At 41.1% G+C, this 22,203-nt stretch overlaps 1 protein-coding gene across 5 annotated transcripts in view; it reads right to left on the minus strand.

The window, feature by feature from the left end:
* Window positions 1-5,266: 5,266 nt before the first annotated feature.
* Window positions 5,267-22,203, minus strand: part of LOC135552412 (CUGBP Elav-like family member 3) — a 32,993-nt gene continuing 16,056 nt past the window's right edge. The window contains exons 4-15 of one of the 5 annotated variants that reach the window (XM_064984010.1): window positions 15,198-15,246; window positions 14,271-14,396; window positions 13,719-13,798; window positions 13,252-13,392; window positions 11,490-11,622; window positions 11,140-11,280; window positions 10,873-10,932; window positions 10,657-10,761; window positions 10,334-10,477; window positions 9,989-10,121; window positions 8,086-8,175; window positions 5,267-5,556 (exon numbers count right to left, since the gene is read on the minus strand). In XM_064984010.1, the coding sequence (XP_064840082.1) occupies window positions 9,994-10,121; window positions 10,334-10,477; window positions 10,657-10,761; window positions 10,873-10,932; window positions 11,140-11,280; window positions 11,490-11,622; window positions 13,252-13,392; window positions 13,719-13,798; window positions 14,271-14,396; window positions 15,198-15,246 (1,107 nt within the window). In that variant the 3' untranslated portion in view covers window positions 5,267-5,556; window positions 8,086-8,175; window positions 9,989-9,993. Of the gene's footprint in view, window positions 5,557-8,085; window positions 8,176-9,988; window positions 10,122-10,333; window positions 10,478-10,656; window positions 10,933-11,139; window positions 11,281-11,489; window positions 11,623-13,251; window positions 13,393-13,718; window positions 13,799-14,270; window positions 14,400-15,197; window positions 15,247-22,203 lie in introns of all 5 variants that reach the window. The other 4 variants (XM_064984009.1, XM_064984008.1, XM_064984006.1 and 1 more) reach the window with 4 other exon arrangements.

The raw sequence follows: 22,203 nt of genomic DNA on the forward strand, positions 1-22,203 counted from the left end.
TTATGGATAGGGGACCATTTTTCACCTTTACGTGGTGATACTTCCTTATTTCTCGATTTGTAAGGGACTGGTGTCTAATAAACGCCTTTTTCCAGTTGCAGGTAGAAGTCCGATAACAAGGAAATATAAAGAAAGTGGCACTGCATCACAGTGCTTGAGGCGTCACTACAGACCCGGGTTCGATCCCAGGCTGTGTTACAGCCGGCCGTGACCGGGAGACCCATGAGGCGGCGCACAATTGTCCCAGCGTCATTTGGGTTAGCAGAGGGTTTGGCTGGCTGGGAATTCCTTGTCCCATCGCGCTCTAGCAACTCCTTGTGGCGGGCCAAGTGCCTGCAAGCTGACTTTGTTGAAAATAAGTTTGCCATGCTTTCAATGGACCATCGGATCGACCTCCAGTACAAACTAGTTTAGCTATGCCTCTGGAGGTTCGATATAGATGCGTTAGGTCGAGGCAAATGGGAATCTGTGTTGTATACCCCTAATACTAAAATCCCACATTGTGTCTAACTATATTGCAATGGGGTCTTTTCACCTCAAAAAGCACAAGAAAGAGGCTTGACACCCACCATCTCAGATGATTTTGAAATACTTTCTGTTGTTAGTAACAGATAAGATTAGCATTTCTGCAACAATTTTTGTTGAAGTATAATTTGATCTCTATGAAATTAAGATAATTGATTGCACCCAAATTGGCCACTTTAATGTATACAATTCATGTGGGGATGGCGTGTGGGGGTCCATGGTTGGAGTCTGACCATTTCTTTTGATTCCTCATGTCTTACTCATTGTTAGAAAAAAGTTTGCTCCAAATAGAATTTTAGGTACAGTATTTATTGAATATCTGAATCCTGTCAATTAAAATGGTCAATTTGGGCACAATCAATTAGCTGAATTTTTCAGATCAAATTATATTTCAACAGAACAATGTTGCAGGAATGCTAATCTTATGTGTTTCTAACTAACAGACACAGTTTCAGAACAATTTGAGATGGTGGATGTCATGATTGACATGGAACCACCCAATGGGGAAGTAGGGGTACTAGAGTAAAGTGAAAGCCAGAAAATACATCTTTCAAGGTATATAGTTACGGACAAATATTGGCACCCTTGCACTTTTCTTTTGTCTTTCTTTTTTTCTTTAACCTTAATTTAACTAGGCAAATAATTCCCTATTTCTTCTAAAATAAGTTGAAATTGAAAATACAACTTTTGGTCAAATCCTTATTGGATTTTCAACATTGCAAAACCTATTTTATTTTTGTAAGTTTAAGATTACAATTTTGAATTGAGAAAATAAAGGCAAATGGCTTGGACAATATTATCGACACCCCGGAGGTACAGTGCCTTGCGAAAGTATTCGACCCCTTGAACTTTGCGACCTTTTGCCACATTTCAGGCTTCAAACATAAAGATATAAAACTGTTTTTTTTTTGTGAAGAATCAACAACAAGTGGGACACAATCATGAAGTGGAACGACATTTATTGGATATTTCAAACTTTTTTAACAAATCAAAAACTGAAAAATTGTGCGTGCAAAATTATTCAGCCCCTTTACTTTCAGTGCAGCAAACTCTCTCCAGAAGTTCAGTTAGGATCTCTGAATGATCCAATGTTGACCTAAATAACTAATGATGATAAATACAATCCACCTGTGTGTAATCAAGGTCCGTTAAAAGCGCAGAGAGCATCATATAGAACAAGGAACACACCACCAGGTCCGAGATACTGTTGTGAAGAAGTTTAAAGCCGGATTTGGATACAAAAAGATTTCCCAAGCTTTAAACAACCCAAGGAGCACTGTGCAAGCGATAATATTGAAATGGAAGGAGTATCAGACCACTGCAAATCTACCAAGACCTGGCCGTCCCTCTAAACTTTCAGCTCATACAAGGAGAAGACTGATCAGAGATGCAGCCAAGAGGCCCATGATCACTCTGGATGAACTGCAGAGATCTACAGCTGAGGTGGGAGACTCTGTTCATAGGACAACAATCAGTCGTATATTGCACAAATCTGGCCTTTATGGAAGAGTGGCAAGAAGAGAGCCATTTCTTAAAGATATCCATAAAAAGTGTTGTTTAAAGTTTGCCACAAGCCACCTGGGAGACACACCAAACATGTGGAAGAAGGTGCTCTGGTCAGATGAAACCAAAATTGAATTTTTTGGCAACAATGCAAAAACGTTATGTTTGGCGTAAAAGCAACACAGCTCATCACTCTGAACACACCAGCCACACTGTCAAATATGGTGGTGGCAGCATCATGTTTTGGTCCTGCTTTTCTTCAGCAGGGACAGGGAAGATGGTTAAAATTGATGGGAAGATGGATGGAGCCAAATACAGGACCATTGTGGAAGAAAACCTGATGGAGTCTGCAAAAGACCTGAGACTGGGACGGAGATTTGTCTTCCAACAAGACAATGATCCAAAACATAAAGCAAAATCTACAATGGAATGGTTCAAAAATAAACATATCCAGGTGTTAGAATGACCAAGTCAAAGTCCAGACCTGAATCCAATCGAGAATCTGAAAACTGCTGTTCACAAATGCTCTCCATCCAACCTCACTGAGTTCGAGCTGTTTTGCAAGGACTAATGGGAAAAAATTTCAGTCTCTCGATGTGCAAAACTGATAGACATACCGCAAGCGACTTACAGCTGTAACCGCAGCAAAAGGTGGCGCTACAAAGTATTAACTTAAGGGGGCTGAATAATTTTGCACGCCCAATTTTTCAGTTTTTGATTTGTTAAAAAAGTTTGAAATATCCAATAAATGTCGTTCCACTTCATGATTGTGTCCCACTTGTTGTTGATTCTTCACAAAAAAATACAGTTTTATATCTTTATGTTTGAAGCCTGAAATGTGGCAAAAGGTTGCAAAGTTCAAGGGGGCCGAATACTTTCGCAAGGCACTGTAGTACTTGGTTGCACACCCTTAACCATGACAACTGCAAACATATACTTATTATAGCCATCAATGAGCTTGCTGCACATTTCTACTGACAATTTGGCCCACTTTTCAACACCAAACTGATCTAATTATTCAATATTTGAGGGTTGCCCTCCACCAACTGCTGTTTTCTGATCTCGCCATAGGTTTCGGATGTGATTCAGATCTGGACTCTTAGCTGGCCACTCCAAAACAGTCCAGTATCTCTTCTTAACGATTCCTGGGTGCTTTGTGATGTGTTGGGGGTCATTGTCCTGCTGGAAGACTCACAGCCTTCAATGGAGACATGGTTTTTAGACTCTGGGTTGAACATTGGACTACAAAACACCTGATAATCTGCTGATTTCTTGTACATGTTCAAGACCCCCAGTATCAGAGGCAACAACGAAACACAACAGCATTATCAAACCTCCCCCATCTTTGATTGTAGGGAGGGTGCATTTGTTGGCATTTACTGTATCTTGGCCAAAAGATGTGCAATCAAGTACTAGTTCCAGGGTAACAATAACTTAGTACAATATATTTTCTTTATTTTCTCAAATCAAATTGTAAACTTAATCTTAAAAAAATAAATTTGGTTCTGCAATGTTTCAAATCCCAACAACGTGTGGAAACCAAATGTTTTTTTCAATTTCTTATTTAAGGAAAGTGCAAGGGTGTCTATATATCTGGCCGCAACTGTATATATAAAAACCTCTCTGTTACACACCAGGCACACATCATTTTCAAAATTGTACTTTATTTTTCTTAAAGACATATGTTTTAAAACAGCAATTTTAGAGAATAAATAATGAAACAATTGTGATTTTGATAATTACATTGATGTAATTACAAATTCTACAATATGTGTATCCATAGTCTTGTACTGTAGACCATAGGAATATTCTATTTTCTAAAATAAAAAATAGCCATATCTCCCCCTTTCAATTGCATAACAAATACATTAAAAGTAAAAAAATTAAGATACAAAAATTCCACCCAATTACCATCCCTCACACCCCTATGCCAATAACAATAGTAGTGGTTGTAATAACTTACATTTTTTTTCATTATTTGACTCCATTTAAAACAAAGATATGTACAGTGAGAAGAAGTTGATTGTTCTTCTTGCTTAATTACTCCTCGTCTTTAATTTAAAATAATAAACTAAATCTACATACCAATTCGACCAATGGTAATCATACAAAATAGCACCCCCCCCCCAATAAGGTTACCATCCCACTTCTCCATCCCATACATTGCCCTTCCCTCTTAAGTTATGGACCACAAGCCACACTATTCAGTGAAACCCTGTTCATTAGAATAAGTGATATGCCTTTTCATGTAGACCTTGTATCTGATAGTACAGTTTGTACAGTACCAGTCAAAAGTTTGGACACACCTACACATTCAAGGGTTGTTCTTAATTTTTCTATTTCTACATTGTAGAATAACAGTGAAGACATCAAAACTAAGAAATAACACATGGAATCATGTAGTAACCAAAAAAGGTGTTTATCAAATCAAAATATATTTTAGAATTTGGATTCTTTAAAGTAGCCACCATTTGCCTTGATGACAGCTTTGCACATTCTTGGCATTCTCTCAACCAGCTTCACCTGGAATGCTTTCCCAACAGTCTTGAAGGAGTTCCCACATATGCTGAGCACTTGTTAGCTGCTTTTCCTTCACTTTGCAGTCCAATTCATTCCAAACCATCAATTCGATCATGAAGGCCTGACTCATGCAGTCTCCTCTGAACAGTTGATGTTGAGATGTCTGTTACTTGAACTTGGTAAAGCATTTATTTAGGCTGCAATCTGAGGTGCAGTTAACTCTAATGAACTTATCCTATGCAGCTGAGGTAACTCCGGATCTTCCTTTCCTGTGGCAGTCCTCATGAGAGCCAGTTTCATCATAGCGCTTGATGGTTTTTGCAACTGCACCTTGAAGAAACTTTCAAAGTTCTTGACATTTTCCCGATTGACTGACCTTCATGTCTTAAAGTAATGATGGACTGTAATTTATTATTTGAACTGTTCTTGCCATAATATGGACTTGGTCTTTTACCAAATAGGGCTATCTTCTGAATACCACCCCTACCTTGTCACAACACAACTGACAAAAGGAAAGAAATTCCATAAATGAACTTTTAACAAGATACACCTGTTAATTGAAATGCATTCCAGGTGACTCCCTCATGAAGCTGGTTGAGAGAATGCCAAGAGTGTGCAAAGCTGTCATCAAGGTAAAGGGTGGCTACTTTGAAAAATCTCAAATATAAAACACTTTTTTGGTTACTACCTGATTTCATGTGTTATTTCATAGTTTTGATGACTTCAACATTGTAGAATAATGTAGAAAATAGCAAGAATAAAGAAAAAACGTGAATGAGTAGGTGTGTCCAAACATTTGACTGGTACTGTACATAATGACTGAATCCAGCTGTGGAATGGTATGTGTACTCCGAACCAACCACCACATATGTTTTATTCTGTTGTTGCTGATTTTTAGATACATATATTTGATTTTATTTTTTCGAGAAGTGTTGTTGCTCCTTTGCTATACGGTTTGGGCAAAACCAAAATGCTGGAAGTAGTTTCTTCATAGAACTCATATCTTCCCTGGGAGAGAGAGACAGAAAGAAAGAGAGAGGATGAATACAAATATTAAAATAGTTTAGATTAGCATATACAGTGGAGTGTGAAATTATTGACAGCCTTGATAAAGATGAGCAAAAATGATTGTATAAATTAAATAATTCTAACACTGAGCTGTATTATATGCTCAAAATAATGGGGAAACTATATTATTTTATACTAATACAGTTGTTCAGAGAAAGATTTGTTTAACAAGTAATAATTTTTTTCCTCAAAGGTAGGGGTCAAAATGATTAACACCCGTTTTCAATACCTCACTTTGCGAGGATAATGTCGCTGAGCCTTTTTCTAAAATGTTTTATGAGTTGGAGAACACATTGGGAGGGATCTTAGACCATTCCGCCAATCAGAATCCTTCCAGATCCTTGATATTCTTTGTCTGGACTACTCTATTCAATTCAAACCACAGGTTTTCAATGGGTTTCAAGTCTGGAGACTGAGATGGCCATTGTCGAATTTTGATTTTGGGGTCAATTAACCATTTCTTTGTGGGTTTTGATGTTTACTTCAGTGCTTGAGGTTATTGTCTTGCTGGAAGATTCACTTGTGGCCAAATTTCAGCCTCTTGGCAGAGACAACCAGGTTTTTGGCTAAAATATCCTGGTACTGGGTAAAGCTCATGATGCTGTTGACTTCTTTGACAAGGCCTACACATAAGCTATTTTGTTTCAACTGGTCCTTGAGCCTTGTTAAGTTTAACAGCATCATAAACATTACCCAACCAGGCAAACCTGGCTGCCTCTGCCAGGAGGCTGAAACTTGTCCGCAAGTGGATCTTCCAGCAAGACAATCACAAGCACACATCTAAATCTACAAAGAAATTGTTACATTTGCCAAAAATCTTAGGACTTGAAACCCATTGAAAACCTGTGGTTTGAATAGAAGAGGGCAGCCCATAAGCGCATATTAATGATATCAAGGATCTGGAAAGATTCTGTATGGACGAATGGTCTCAAATCCTTCACAATGTGTCCTCCAACTCATAAAACATTTTTTTAAAGGCTGTGACGTTATCCTCGCAAGGTGAGGTATTGAAAGGTTTTGAAAACAGGTCTGTCAATCACTTGAACCCTTACCTTTTCTTAAGAAAAAAGTATTACTTGTTAATTAAACAAAATCCCTGAGCAGTATTAGTATAAAATGATTATTATTATTTTTAATTTTCCAAAGTTTTTGGAGCATAGACTATTGATCAGTATTTGAATTATATATTTTCTACAGTAATTTTTCCTCATCTTTATAAAGGGTGTCAATCATTTCTGACCCCACTGTATATTTAATATGTTCACACTCTTCAGTGTGGGAGAAACATCTTCAAACACATTGGTTACACAGATATCACATGGATGTCCTCATTTTTCACTAAACAAGCACGCCTAGGGTACATGCAACTCATACAGTGACAACCATACTGCTGCATTGATGTGCATTTCTTATTTAGATATTTTTTTTTGTCTTGTTTTGGCAGGCAAATAAATTCCAAACATGCACAATAGGAATTCTGGGAGATATTTTTTATAGTTCTCTTCTTAATACTCTAGTCTGATGTTAAATCTCATTGACCAAACAATTGAGTCAAAAAATATACATTCCTATTAAATAATTTTAAAAGATAACAGAGGACGATTTTCAAACTCATCCTCTAAAATAAGCAGTTATATCAAAGGTTGCACATGAGACCGTAGCCTATGGCTTCTTGTTTGATTGGGAATTCGTAGTAACCCAGAATTCCTACAGAGGAATGCTGTACCTCAGTCAGCAGCACGTGTGATGTCACAGTGACAACATACAATTTTACCCCAAACTCTCACATGAAATGTTAGTGTCTCACTTGGTACACACACACAAAACCACACACACTACTTTATTTATTAATACACACAAGTACTTTATGTGGATCTGCACAGGTACACATATGCACACAGCATCATTATGTCACTCATTTGTAGGTAGGCTACACATACTTATTCTCACAACGACTCATACCAAAAACAAACAAAGTTCAGGCACAAAGTCACTTGGATTCAATTACAACCTCACAAAAACCCTGCACTCCCGGAAACTAAAACACCAACCAACTAAACATGGGGGATATGTAAGAATGATAATCATGACAAACAACAAAAAGGAAACTAATCAAAAACAAAATCCATCAAAGGAAATATTTATATCCATGTTTGATTTTAGGGTTAATGCTTAATATTGCTCTGCGCAATAAAATACTTATATTACAAAAAAATATAATAGCATGTCATGATAATCAATTGCTTACAAAATCTCGAGTACAGTGATAGTATAATTGATCAGTGTTTGCAAAACAGGACAAAATAATAGAGGAAACTCACAATGCACCAAACACAATTCATGGTCGCCACAGCAACTCGCCATGCAGTTGAGCATGGTGAATAAAGGCAACGGTCAAAAATAAAATTGCTAATGGCAACCATCACAGGCAATTTTGCTACAGCAACCAACACAGGCCAATTAACTTACAACGCTGTGAGAGGAAGGGGTTTTTAGCGGTTGCTAGGCAACCATAGCCACGTAGTCTCCACGATATATGTATGGACAGGACAGTCTTGACTGTGGTATGATGTTTTTTTCAGGAAAATGACATATGACACAGCACAAAAACAATAAATAAAAAGTACAAAATAAATTAATAACGTATAATAGTTATCGTCTTCAACCCAATCATACAACACTTGCTATATTTGTCTGGACTATTTAAAATCTACTTTTGAATAATTAAACATTTTGTCAACCCTTTTGTCATGGCAGTGTTATGGCCATATCTCAACAAACCAAGTAGTCCTATGATTTTGTCTAAATGTTTTAAACAACTACTGCTTTTAGAAGACTGTCACCTCACTCACATGTGGATCTGGGTCACTTACACTATATATACAAAAGTATGTGGGCACCCCTTCAAATCAGTGGATTCTGCTATTGCAGCCACAGCCGTTGTTGACAGGTGTTTAAAACCGAGCACACCGCGATGCAATCTCCATAGACAAATATTGGCAGTAGAATGGCCCGTACTCAAGAGCTCAGTGACATTCAACGTGGCACCATCATAGGATGCCACCATTCCAACAAGTTATTTCGCAAATTTCTGCCCTGTTAGTGCTGCTCCGTTCAACTGTAAGTGCTGTTATTGTGAAGTGGAAACGTCTAGGAGCAACAACGTCTCAGCCGCAAAGTGGTAGGCCACACAACCTCACAGAAAAGGGCCGCGTAGCACGTCTGTCCTTGGTTGCAACACTCACTACCGAGTTCCAAACTGCCTCTGGAAGCAACGTCAGCAATAGAACTGTTCGTCGGGAGCTTCATGAAATGGGTTTCCATGGCCAAGGAACCACACACAACCCTAAGATCACCATGTGCAATGCCAAGCATTGGCTGCAGTGGTGTAATGCTCGCCGTCATTGGACTCTGGACCAGTGAAAACGCGTTCTCTGGAGTGATGAATCACGCTTCACCATCTGGCAGTTCGACGGAGGAATCTGGGTTTGGCAGATACCAGGAGAACGCTACCTGCCCCAATGCATAGTGGCAACTGTTAAGTTTGGTGGAGGAGGAATAATGGTCTGTGGCTGTTTTTCATAGTTCAGGCTAGGCCCCTTAGTTCCGGTGAAGGGAAATTTTAACACTACAGCATACAATTACATTCTAGACGATTCTGTGCTCCCAACTTTGTGGCAAAAGTTTGGGGAAAGCCCTTTCCTGTTTCCACATGACAATGCCCCCGTGCACAAAGCGAAGTCAATACAGAAATGTATATTTGTCATGATTGGTATGCACAGAGCCCTGACCTCAAACCCATCTAACACCTTTTTGGATGAATTGGAACACCGACTGCGTGCCAAGCCTATTTGCCCATCATCAGTGCCCGACCTTGTGGCTAAATGGAAGTCCCCACAGAAATGTTAAAACATCTAGTGGAAAGTCTTCACAGAAGAGTGGAGGCTGTTGTAGCAGCAAAGAGGGGACCAACTCTATATTAACGCTCATGATTTTGGAATGAGATGTTCGACGAGCAGGTGTCCACATACCTTTGGTCATGCAGTGTATTTTATCACAGTTGATCATTTTAATACTGATCTTCCACAAAATTAAAACATAAAATTCTCCCTTTATCCCATAACGCCCTTAAGTCACTGAAGCCAGTTCCACTGCATTTTTTCATTGTTGCCCTCTAATCAGATACTGATTTAGACCTGGGACAGCGGTTGGGTGCAATTCATTCTCAGGTAGAACAGAAAACCAGCAGGCTTCGGCCCTCTTAGGTTATAAGATGAATAACCCTGCCATAACCTACCTTTAATAGTTTCCACTCCCTGTCAATCGCCCTGACCATCCATCTCACCCTTCATTCTCATCCCACCTTGCTCACCTCATTTAGTAGGGTCGGTTGGCATCCTTGGGCCTCTTAAGCTGCACCTTGAGTCTCTTCATGCCAATCTGGAAACCATTCATGGCCTGAATTGCTGTCTGAGCACTGGACGGGTTGTCAAAACTCACAAAACCTGAAGAGAGGCAAACAGATATAGACAATTCTGTGAAAGTATTAATACTACAAGAAGGGAGCAATCCTTCCCAGCACTGTCTCTTCAATATCATCATTGACTGTGTTCCCAATGTGGCACACTATTCCCTGTGGGCCCTGGTCAAAAGTAGTGCACTACATAGGGTACATTGTGTCATTTGGGACGCATTCGTTGTCATCGCCGTCACTCACCAAAGCACTTGCTCTGATTGGTGGCACGGTCAACAAAGACCTTTGCTGAGATGACATTGCCGAAGGGGATGAACATTTGCAGCATCTCTGAGTCAGTGAACTCCTGAGGCAGGTGATAGATGAAGATGTTACACCCCTCAGGCCCTGAGAAGAAGAATACAGTGCAAGGTTAGACCATCAAGGCTCCCTGAGGGGTTCTTACGTGACTTGAGATTATCAGGATGAGGTAGTGATTGAGGCAGTGTAAACTTTGTGGGAAACCAACATTGAAAATAGTCAAAAGTGAGAATTCATAGGTGGGAGGACAAATAGGTAGAAATTACCTTCTCGTTGCTGCAGTTGCTGAGGCTGCTGATGTTGCTGTGCAAGCATTGTGTGTTGGTGTGGGAATGGCTGCCCTACCATTCCATAGGCAGCAGGGTATGTTGCTGTGGGTGTGTTCGCATAAGTAAACATTAAGGACTGTTGAGAGGGCATTTCAAACCTAAAATTTCCTCTGGGAAATTTCAAGGACTCAAGCGGACTCACTACTGTCCCACCTGTGTAGTGCTGCATCCCTGCGTACGCTTGCTGAATAGGATCCAAAACTGAACTCTGAGCTGAGAGAGAGAATCAAAGAGAAAAATAACAGCATGATTTATCAACTGCTGTACAAACAAGCTTTTTGGAGGATGAGTACATGCTCTAAATGGCATTGGGTGCCGTGCACCAGGATTCTTAGTAAACAAACCAAAATCCTAGATAAGGTTCATTGGATTACATTTTCATAATGATACTCTTGACTTTCATCAGGTTGAGTGAGATACCTTGGTAAGAATGAACTCCATTGGTGTACAGGGTTTCAGATACTGACTGTCCATTGGGTGGAGCTGGCACTGGAGGGTAGCTGAGTGGTGGAGGCAGAGCAGGCACTGGTGTGGCTGCCATGGTGGGCGGAGTGCTGGTCCCTGCACAGGAAGAGCATTCGGGGACAGACAGACATAGTCAAACAAACACAATAACAAATGCAATAAAATAGTATCATAGGCAGAAATATATGGGGCAAAGACTAGAAAAACAAAATATATACTGTATAAAGAATAAAGAGAAACTGTGAGACGAACAGAGAATCCTGTAGGAGGGGATGAAGTGGTGGAGGATGAGAGCTTCTTATTACCTGAGGTAGTGAGTGATGCGATGGGCGTGGCCATGAGGTTGCTGGGGTTTAGGGCAGCCAACTGCTGCATGGTGATGGTGGATACAGGAGACAAATACGCCGACTGGGCCACCAGAGCCTGCTGCTGCACCAGCTACAAAGAATGAAGAGAGAAAGAGGGAGTCCTTCGATGTCATTCACTGTCAGTATGCGTCCCAAATGGCACCATATTCCCCATATACAGAACATTCGGAAATTATTCAGAGCCCTTGACTTTTCCCCAAAAAATGTTACGTTACATCCTTATTCTAAAATGTATGCATTTTTGCAAATGTATTAAAAATGAAAAGTATTCAGACCCTTTACTCAGTACTTTGTTCAAGCACCTTTGGCAGCAGTTACAGCCTTGAGTCTTCTTGGGTATGACGCTACAAGCATGGCACACCAGTATTTGGGGAGTTTCTCCTATTCTTATCTTCAGATCCTCTCAAGCTCTGTCATGTTGGACGGGGAGCGTTGCTGCACAGCTATTTTCAGGTCTCTCCAGAGATGTTTGATCGGGTTCAAGTCCGGGCTCTGGCTGGGTCATACAAGGACATTCAGAGACTTGTCCTGAAGCCACTCCTGCATTGTCTTGGCTGTGTGCTTAGGGTTGTTGTCCTGTTGGAAGGTTAACCTTCTCCCCAGTCTGAGGTCCTGAGAACTCTGGAGCAGGTTTTCATCAAGGATATCTCTGTACTTGGCTCTGTTCATCTTTGCCTTGATCCTGACTAGTCTCCCAGTCCCTGCCGCTGAAACACATCCCCACAGCATGATGCTGCCACCCACCATGCTTCACTGTGCCAAGTTTCCTCCAGATGTGACTCTTGGCATTCAGGCCTAAGAGTTCAATCTAGGGTTCATCAGACCAGAGAATTTTGTTTAGGAGCAAACTCCAAGCAAAGTCTGACCACTCTACCATAAAGGCCTGATTGGTGGAGTGCTGCAGAGATGGTTATCCTTCTGTAAGGTTCTCCTATCTCCACATAGGAACTCTGGAGCTCTGTCAAAGTGACCATCGGGTTCTTGGTCACCTCCCTGTTGAAGGCCCTTCTCCCCCGATTAGTCTTGGTGGTTCCAAACTTCTTCCAGTTAAGAATGATGGAGGCCACTGTGTTCTTCGGGACCTTCAATGCTGTAGAAATGTTTTGGATTCCATCCCTAGCTCTGTGCCTCGAGACAATCATGTCTTGGAGCTCAACGGACAATTCCTTCAACCTCATGGCTTGGTTTTTGCTCTGACATGCACTGTCAACTGTGGGACCTTTTCTAGACAAGTGTATGCCTTTCCAAATCATGTCCAATCAATTGAATTTACAACAGGTGGACTCCAACCAAGTTGTAGAAAACATCTCAAGGATGACCAATGGAAACAGGATGCACCGGAGCTCAATTTCAAGTCTCACAGCAAAGGGTCTGAATACTTATGTAAATAAGCTATTTCTGTTTTGAAATGTTGAATACATTTGCAAACATTTCTAAAAACCTGTTTTCGCTTTGTCATTATTGGGTATTGTGTGTAGATTCATATGGATTTTTCTTAATAAGGCTGTAACGTAACAAATTTCGCAAAAAGTTAAGGGGTCTGAATACTTTCTGAATGCACTGTAGTGCACTACTTTTGACCCATATAAGAAATAGGGTGCCATTTGGGCCATTTTACTACAACTAGTGTGTTGGCCTGCGTATTACAATCTCTGCATAATGCCTGTGTTTGGGGTTCAGTACTACTAGTACTCACTACCTGTGTGTAGGCATTGTAAGCCCCGAGGTGTAAGGTCATGGGACTGATGACCCCCATCTGGGACGCCACCTGCTGCATGCGCCTTATCCCTCGCTCTTTCTCAGAGTCGGCGAACTTCACCACCAGGCTGGAGGAGGCACCCTGCAGGGAGAGATTACAGATATTACACAGCAAAAATGACACACATCTCTGTAACCAAATGACCTATATCACCAACACGAGGACTGATAAGGGCATTCCACAAATATGTTCTCAACTCCAATAAATTACAGTAGGTCATGGAGTGTTTGTGTAGGAGTGTTTGAGGAGGTCTGACGGTAGCAGTGTTTAACTGTTGATGAGTCCCTATGTTGTGTGAGTGTGAGTGAGTGAGTGAGTGAGTGAGTGAGTGAGTGAGTGAGTGAGTGAGTGAGTGAGTGAGTGAGTGAGTGAGTGAGTGAGTGAAAGAAAGAGCGAGAGAGACTGACCGGTAGAGTGCGGCTCCCATGCAGAGTGCTGATGGCTGCCGCAGCCTCTACGTTGTTCTGGTACTTCACAAAGGCACAGCCTACAAAACATGACACATTGTCAAACCCTGGCCTCCCCTCACGTGACACAACATATCCCTAGAAAATGCATCAGACAATCGGCGCTTCATTAGTTATAGCTGCGTCATTAACTGTGGTCCACAAAACATGAATTGCTTCATCAATCATAGCTCATAAACCACGTTGACCAATATTAACTATGACCTATAAAACATATTGCATCATTATATTCCCCAGGTCTTTGCTGTACATGAGAATGTGTTCTCAGTCAACTTACCTGGTCCACTAATAGTTAAATAAAATTATAAATTAGTCATACCTCGTACAACAAACACTGAAAATTAAGCATCCATCTTTGTAGTGGTATGAGTTTGGATGTGACTGATTCCTGACCTTAATGGTAATATTTTAGTGCTGTTTGTGTTGATGTTGTGGTGTTGATATAAGGCTAGACGTTGTAGTGGTCAGTGTTGCAGTAATGGTGTTGGCTACCTTTGCTAGTGCCGTCAGGCCCGCGGAGCACTGTGCACTCTTCAATGCTCCCAAGCTCCTCAAACATCTTCCTCACGTCGGCATCCGACTGCTGCTTCCCCAGCATGCCAACAAACAGCTTCCTGTCTTCTAAGGGGAATGTGAGGTGAGGGGCCAAAACAGGAACGAAGAGAGAGGAATATGGACAGACAGTGATGGAGAGAAGAGCAGAGAGAGTGGTTGGATGAGGCCAGTAATAGGTAGAGGCAAAGGGCATGAATTAGAATGGAATGATTTAATGATTGAGAGAGAGAGAAAGGATAACATGTAGGTGAAGAGAAAAAAAGTTATCATACAACACAAGAACATGCTCAGGAATTTGCACCTTCTTTTACTTAAAAACCCAAATGTGTTAATCAATCAGCTACATTTTTAATTGGATGTTGTTACAATATATATAGTATATTGACGTCTGTGAATATTGTGCTATAACCCTGCTATATATGGAAAAGGCCACCAGAGTGCAGTATCAATAAACCTGCTGCACAAAGAGCATGATCTGGCTCAGACTGGAATGCTCCTTCGTCATTCAGATCTGTATGCTAGGTGACAATGTCTTTGAGGTCATGAAAACAGCAGTTGAAATCTTTATTATATTTACTTTCTTTAGTCTGGCACTTAAGAATAATTGTACTTGAATATGATGGGGGGGGGGGGGGTTAGGAAGAATTTCTACAAGTGTTATTTAGAGGCAGGTGGTGCTTAGCAGCAGTGACGAGTGGGTATTTTTGTTGAAGCTGGGCTGAAGCCATTTCACGGTTTAGTCTTGATTGTTGTTTAAAAAATGTAACACGTTAGACAGGTATTTTGGAAAGGTGTTGATTGAACAGTTGCAATTCTCTTCAGGTGTTGTTTGAACAGGTGTTGCTATGGAGGGGTGTCTCTTACCCCCTCTGCCCTCGCTGTCTGCTGGCTTCACTTGAATGGGCCGGTTCATCTGAAATAGAAAGCCCACATTACATGGTCCTCTTATCCCAAGGCACATCCATAATTATAAAGATTGTTGTCTATTTGCTTTTACATACAGTACCAGTCAAAGTTTGGACACACCTACTCATTTGAGGGGTATTCTATATTTTTTAAACTATTTTCTACATTGTAAAATAATAGTGAAGCCATCAGAACTATGAAATAACACATATGGAATCATGTGGTAACCAAAAAAGTGTTAAACAAATCAAAAGTTATAGTTTATATTTTGAGATTCTACAAAGTAGCCACCCTTTACCTTGATGACAGCTTTGCACACTCATGGTATTCTCTCAACCAGCTTCATGAGGAATGTTTTTCCAACAGTCTTGGAGTTCCCACATATTGCTAAGCACTTGTTGGCTGCTTTTCCTTCACTCTGCGGTCCAACTCATCCCAAACCACCTCAATTTGGTTGAGGTTGGGTGATTGTGGAGGACAGGTCATTTGATGCAGCACTCCATCACTCTCCTTCTCGGTCAAATAGCCCTTACACAGCCTGGAGGTGTGTTTTGGGTCATTGTCCTGTTGAAAAACAAATGATAGTCCCACTAAGCGCAAACCAGATAGGATGCCGTATTGCTGCAGAATGCTGTGGTAGCCATGCTGGTTAAGTGTGCCTTGAATTCTAAATAAATCACCAACAGTGTCACTAGCAAAGCACCCCCACACCATCACACCTCCTCCTCCATGCTTCACGGTGAGAACTACATATGCGGAGATCATCTGTTCACCTACTCTGTATCTCACAAAGACACGGCTGTTGGAACCAAAAATCTCAAATTTGGACTCATCAGACCAAAGGACAGATTTCCACTGGTCTAATGTCCGTTGCTCGTGTTTCTTGGCCCAAGCAAGTCTTTTCTTCTTATTGGTGTCCTTTAGTAGTGGCTTCTTTGTAGAAATTCTACCATGAAAGGATGATTCACTCAGTCACCTCTGAACAGTTCATTTTGAGATGTGTCTGTTACTTAATCTGAGATGCTGTTAACTCTAATGAACGTATCCTCTGCAGCTGAGGTAACTCTGGGTCTTCCTTTTCTGTGGTGGTCCTCATGAGAGCCAGTTTCATCATGGTTTTTGCGACTGCACTTGAAGACATTTTTGAATTTCTTTACATTTTACGGATTGACTGACCTTCATGTCTTAGTCATGATGGACTGTTGTTTCTCTTTTCTTATTTGAGCTGTTGATGCCATAATATGGACTTGGTCTTTTACCAAATAAGGATATCTTCTGTATACTGCCCCTACCTTGTCACAACACAACTGATTGGCTCAAACGCATTAAGAAAGAAAGAAATACCACAAATGTACTTTTAACAAGGCACACCTGTTTATTTAAATGCATTCCAGGTGACTACCTCATGAAGCTGGTTGAGAGAATGCCAAGAGTATGCAAAGCTGTCATCAAGGCAAAGGGAGGCTACTTTGAAGAATCTCAAATATTAAATATATACTTTTCTGGTAACTACTTGATTCCATATGTGTTATTTCATAGTTATGATGTCTTCACTATTATTCTACAATGTAGAAAATAGTAAAAATAAAGAAAACCCCCTTGAATGAGTAGGTGTGTTCAAACTTTTGACTGCTACTGTACATATATTGTGTATGTATGTAGAACTCAAGAAAGGGCTGGAATATGAGCTGCCACTCCCTCGGCTTCTAATGAAGCCCTGCCCATCACCCTCCTGGTTTACTGTTCTTCTTTTCCTCTCTTCTCATTCCCCATCAATTATATTCCCTCCCAGAGAATGAGTGTGTCTCTCTCTTACACACACACACACACACGCACACAACCACGCGGGATTAGGCAAGTGATAAGATTAAGAACGCTCGCTGGCTAATCCGGATTACAGAAGCACGCTGGATTAGAATGGTGGGAGATTCTGAACAGAGAGAGAGAGAGGGGGAAGAAGCTGTAGAGGAATGGATGGAATCAGAGTAAGGAAAGAGCAACCAATACAAATAAGGAAACAAGACAACATTTCACACATCATAAAAACACCATCCACAAAAAATTACTTTTGTGGACCAATGACACAATCATTATAATGATGCAGGTCTAGCTAGGCACTTCAATATTCTCTTTCACATGTGTGGTGGTGCACTGAGAAGGAGAGCAGGTGGAGGATGCAGAGAGGACAGTGATTGGCGAGGAGCAGAGCAGAGTCAGTGTGTTAACGGTGGCTTAATTAAAGTCTTAATTATGGAGCTGGTGACATTTGAGTCAGTCCCTGATCCCTGTCTCTGATTGATCAGCCTTGATTGGTCACTAGGAGACAGTATTGATCAGTGCTGGTAGGGCCCTTGCCATCTGCATGCACAAACATCATCACCAGCAGGCCTTGGGTTTTCTAGTGGAGTGTCCCATTGATTACGACAATTAATTAGATGACCATGTGGATTAAGAAGCACCTGTTTACCGGGAAGGCTTGAAAACAGTAATCAAAATTCATTTTTACGTTGTGAATGTCCCTGGGAGTCAGTAAATAGAATAGAATGCTCAGAGGTGATGTTTTTCTATACGCCTCAAATGTTCGGCAAAGTGAACTTGGATAAAGTCATCCACTAAATGAGTTGCGGGATAAATTCTAATTTGCAACGGGTGAAAGACTACAGTATTAAAACACAGAACAAAACCAAAATATCACATCTTAGCCTACACTTCGAATTTAACGACACAACCTAATTATGATACAACAAATGTCTCAAATCGAATTTTAGGATATAATGTTCCCTGAATAAAATATTTGAGTATATTTCATATAAACGCTAGGTTAGTCTATCTATGACTTGAGTTCTTCAACGGTTACCACGGTTGTGATAAGGAGATGAGAAGCGGAGCAAATGGCAAAAGATAATGGAATTAGATTATAGTGGAGAAGTGAAGGCCAACAAGGCAGTGGCACTCGAGGTCGACACGGCAACCAGCCCTGCTAATCTGACAAAGTCTGCACCTCGCATTGCGGTCACCATGACAACCTTGTGATGAGATCCACAGCAGGTAAACAACGTTGCCAAGAACATCGTGCGTAGGAGAGAAAAAGTGATGGATGAAGGAGAGAAAAAACCTATGAGGAATAAAGGGTGGTACTAGGTTGAGAGACGCTGGGATTATTAGATATGTCGTGAGGGAGAAAGGATGCTTGGGGGGGAACTGGAATTATAGGGACAAAAGGACAAGGGATGGTGCCTGTTGCATTTAATTGCTGCCTCAAGGGCAGATACTGTAGGGACCAAGAAAATGTCTGCTTCTATTACACTGTGTAAGCCCAGCCATTTTAATATTTTTCTCTTCTATATTTTCTCTTTTTCTGCAAATCAACAGGCTCATTTTAAAAACACAGCACAGATTAAACCCGGCCAAAGGCCAAACCCGCCCTATCTGTGACCCAATTTAGCTTTAAATGTTCATGTTGTCCTTTTTCAAATCCTAATATACATAGACATTATGATTATTATTCAAACTCAACAAACACAGTGGCACAAACACAATGTCCACATAGGCAGTCTTTGCACACATATACTGTCTGTTCCTGGCAGTCTCATATGTATAGGCACTCTCTTGCTCACATTGACATGAGCACACAGTTAATCTTTCCTTCTGTGATGCCAAAAAGGATTTCACTAGGATTACAGTATGAGATATTAAATCCATAGATTATCCAATCAAATCACAGCAAGACCCCTCCCCCACACCTGACCCCATCCCATCAATGCAAACACACACATCACCCTACTGATGCTTGTGCACACACACACACTTGCATTTATTGAGCAGTGTGAATGTGGGATGGGAGATGATAGGAGAGACAGGGTGTGTACATCCCTGTTAATCACATTATTCCCTCCTTTCTTACCCTCCTAAACCAGAGAAAAGCTCATAATCTCTTGTCCCCTCCACTCACTCACTGAATCAATAAGTCCCAAACAGGCTGAAGTAAAGAGGGTGACATATTTGTCTCCCCTTTTTATCTCAAATCCATTCTGCCTGTCTTCCAGAAAAGTAGGGACTCTGAACGGTAAATATATCAGTGGAGACCATCTCTGTATTTTTCAAGAGCGTTTACAAGGAGGGGGGGAGGGAAGATGGGGGGGGGCAAAATGACTATTTTTCTCCCTCCTCTCCATCACACAGCACTGGTCATTGCATCACACCGGTTACCTAGCAACCTGGCATCCCTCGTCCCCACCGTCTCCTGGCAACGAGACCTGGGACCATAATCAACCTGCCACCCCATCCCCCCCTCTTCTCTCCGCTCCCTCATCTCCCCCTCCACATCACACACACACTAACAGAGATACTTAAGAGTACAGAAAATACATCGGTGGAAATATAGGCTATATCTCTATTCGCAGATGCAAACAAAAAGAAACTCACACAGACATTAACACTCAGAAAAACACTCGCACAAAGAGATGAACAAAGTAACAAAGGCAGGCGCAGAAACAGAGGTACAATCCCAAACACAAACAAAGACAAGAAATCTCCTACGCACACACACACACACACACATGCCAACAACCTGTTATCAAAGTCTGTTTTCAGTATGTCACTGTTACTCCTCCCTAGTCATGCTCGGTCTGTCTATATATTCAAGGCTCTCTGGGGTTGGGTCGTACATAGAAATATAATCCCTATTGTAGAATTACTAAACAATTCTATTTCTTTGGGGTCACACAAGAGGAAGAGAGAGAAATACCATAATTATTTATGCTACTCTTTCCTCTAGCTACTTTTCTTCATCGGAAGATGCACAGTATATCTCTAAAAGTAGTTACACTACATGACCAAAAGTATGTGGACACCTGCTTGTTGAACATCTCATTCATAAATCAAGGGTATTAATATGGAGTTGGTCTGCACTTTTCTGCTATACAGTGCCTTGCGAAAGTATTCGGCCCCCTTGAACTTTGTGACCTTTTGCCACATTTCAGGCTTCAAACATAAAGATATAAAACTGTATTTTTTTGTGAAGAATCAACAACAAGTGGGACACAATCATGAAGTGGAACGACATTTATTGGATATTTCAAACTTTTTTAACAAATCAAAAACTGAAAAATTGGGCGTGCAAAATTATTCAGCCCCCTTAAGTTAATACTTTGTAGCGCCACCTTTTGCTGCGATTACAGCTGTAAGTCGCTTGGGGTATGTCTCTATCAGTTTTGCACATCGAGAGACTGAAATTTTTTCCCATTCCTCCTTGCAAAACAGCTCGAGCTCAGTGAGGTTGGGTGGAGAGCATTTGTGAACAGCAGTTTTCAGTTCTTTCCACAGATTCTCGATTGGATTCAGGTCTGGACTTTGACTCGGCCATTCTAACACCTGGATATGTTTATTTTTGAACCATTCCATTGTAGATTTTGCTTTATGTTTTGGATCATTGTCTTGTTGGAAGACAAATCTCCGTCCCAGTCTCAGGTCTTTTGCAGACTCCATCAGGTTTTCTTCCAGAATGGTCCTGTATTTGGCTCCATCCATCTTCCCATCAATTTTAACCATCTTCCCTGTCCCTGCTGAAGAAAAGCAGGCCCAAACCATGATGCTGCCACCACCATGTTTGACAGTGGGGATGGTGTGTTCAGGGTGATGTGCTGTGTTGCTTTACGCCAAACATAACGTTTTGCATTGTTGCCAAAAAGTTCAATTTTGGTTTCATCTGACCAGAGCACCTTCTTCCACATGTTTGGTGTGTCTCCCAGGTGGCTTGTGGCAAACTTTAAACAACACTTTTTATGGATATCTTTAAGAAATGGCTTTCTTCTTGCCACTCTTCCATAAAGGCCAGATTTGTGCAATATACGACTGATTGTTGTCCTATGGACAGAGTCTCCCACCTCAGCTGTAGATTTCTGCAGTTCATCCAGAGTGATCATGGGCCTCTTGGCTGCATCTCTGATCAGTCTTCTCCTTGTATGAGCTGAAAGTTTAGAGGGATGGCCAGGTCTTGGTAGATTTGCAGTGGTCTGATACTCCTTCCATTTCAATATTATTGCTTGCACAGTGCTCCTTGGAATGTTTAAAGCTTGGAAAATCTTTTTGTATCCAAATCCGGCTTTAAACTTCTTCACAACAGTATCTCGGACCTGCCTGGTGTGTTCCTTGTTCTTCATGATGCTCTCTGCGCTTTTAACGGACCTCTGAGACTATCACAGTACAGGTGCATTTATACGGAGACTTGATTACACACAGGTGGATTGTATTTATCATCATTAGTCATTTAGGTCAACATTGGATCATTCAGAGATCCTCACTGAACTTCTGGAGAGAGTTTGCTGCACTGAAAGTAAAGGAGCTGAATAATTTTGCACGCCCAATTTTTCAGTTTTTGATTTGTTAAAAAAGTTTGAAATATCCAATAAATGTCGTTCCACTTCATGATTGTATCCCACTTGTTGTTGATTCTTCACAAAAAAATACAGTTTTATATCTTTATGTTTGAAGCCTGAAATGTGGCAAAAGGTCGCAAAGTTCAAGGGGGTCGAATACTTTCACAAGGCACTGTATCTCCTCAGCCACCTGGTGGAAGGGACTATGTGGATCTGAGACTCTTTACCCTGTTGCCTCCATCATCCTCCAAATCCCACCAACATTAGCCGCCTCAGATCGCAACTGGTCCTTGTTTGGGAACACACACAGCAAAGCACGCAACAGGCTGACCAATACAAGAGTTGAATAATTGGTGGCCATCCGGGCAAATTTGAGGCTTTTTGAGCATGACAAGGAGCCATCCTCAACAAGGTTGGAAAGTGTCAGTGAAGATGAGGCCTTGGAGTCTGATGTTCAAGAGGTGGACATTGAGGAGGTCCAGGGAGAAGACATGGAAGCCTGAGAGGAAGACAACTAAAGCTTTAGTTTCTGACTATCATTTTACAGATTTTTTGGGAGATGCGATGGATCATTGGGGATCATTCAA

The sequence above is a fragment of the Oncorhynchus masou genome, chromosome 13 (assembly GCF_036934945.1).
Source record: "Oncorhynchus masou masou isolate Uvic2021 chromosome 13, UVic_Omas_1.1, whole genome shotgun sequence".
Taxonomy (NCBI): domain Eukaryota; kingdom Metazoa; phylum Chordata; class Actinopteri; order Salmoniformes; family Salmonidae; genus Oncorhynchus; species Oncorhynchus masou.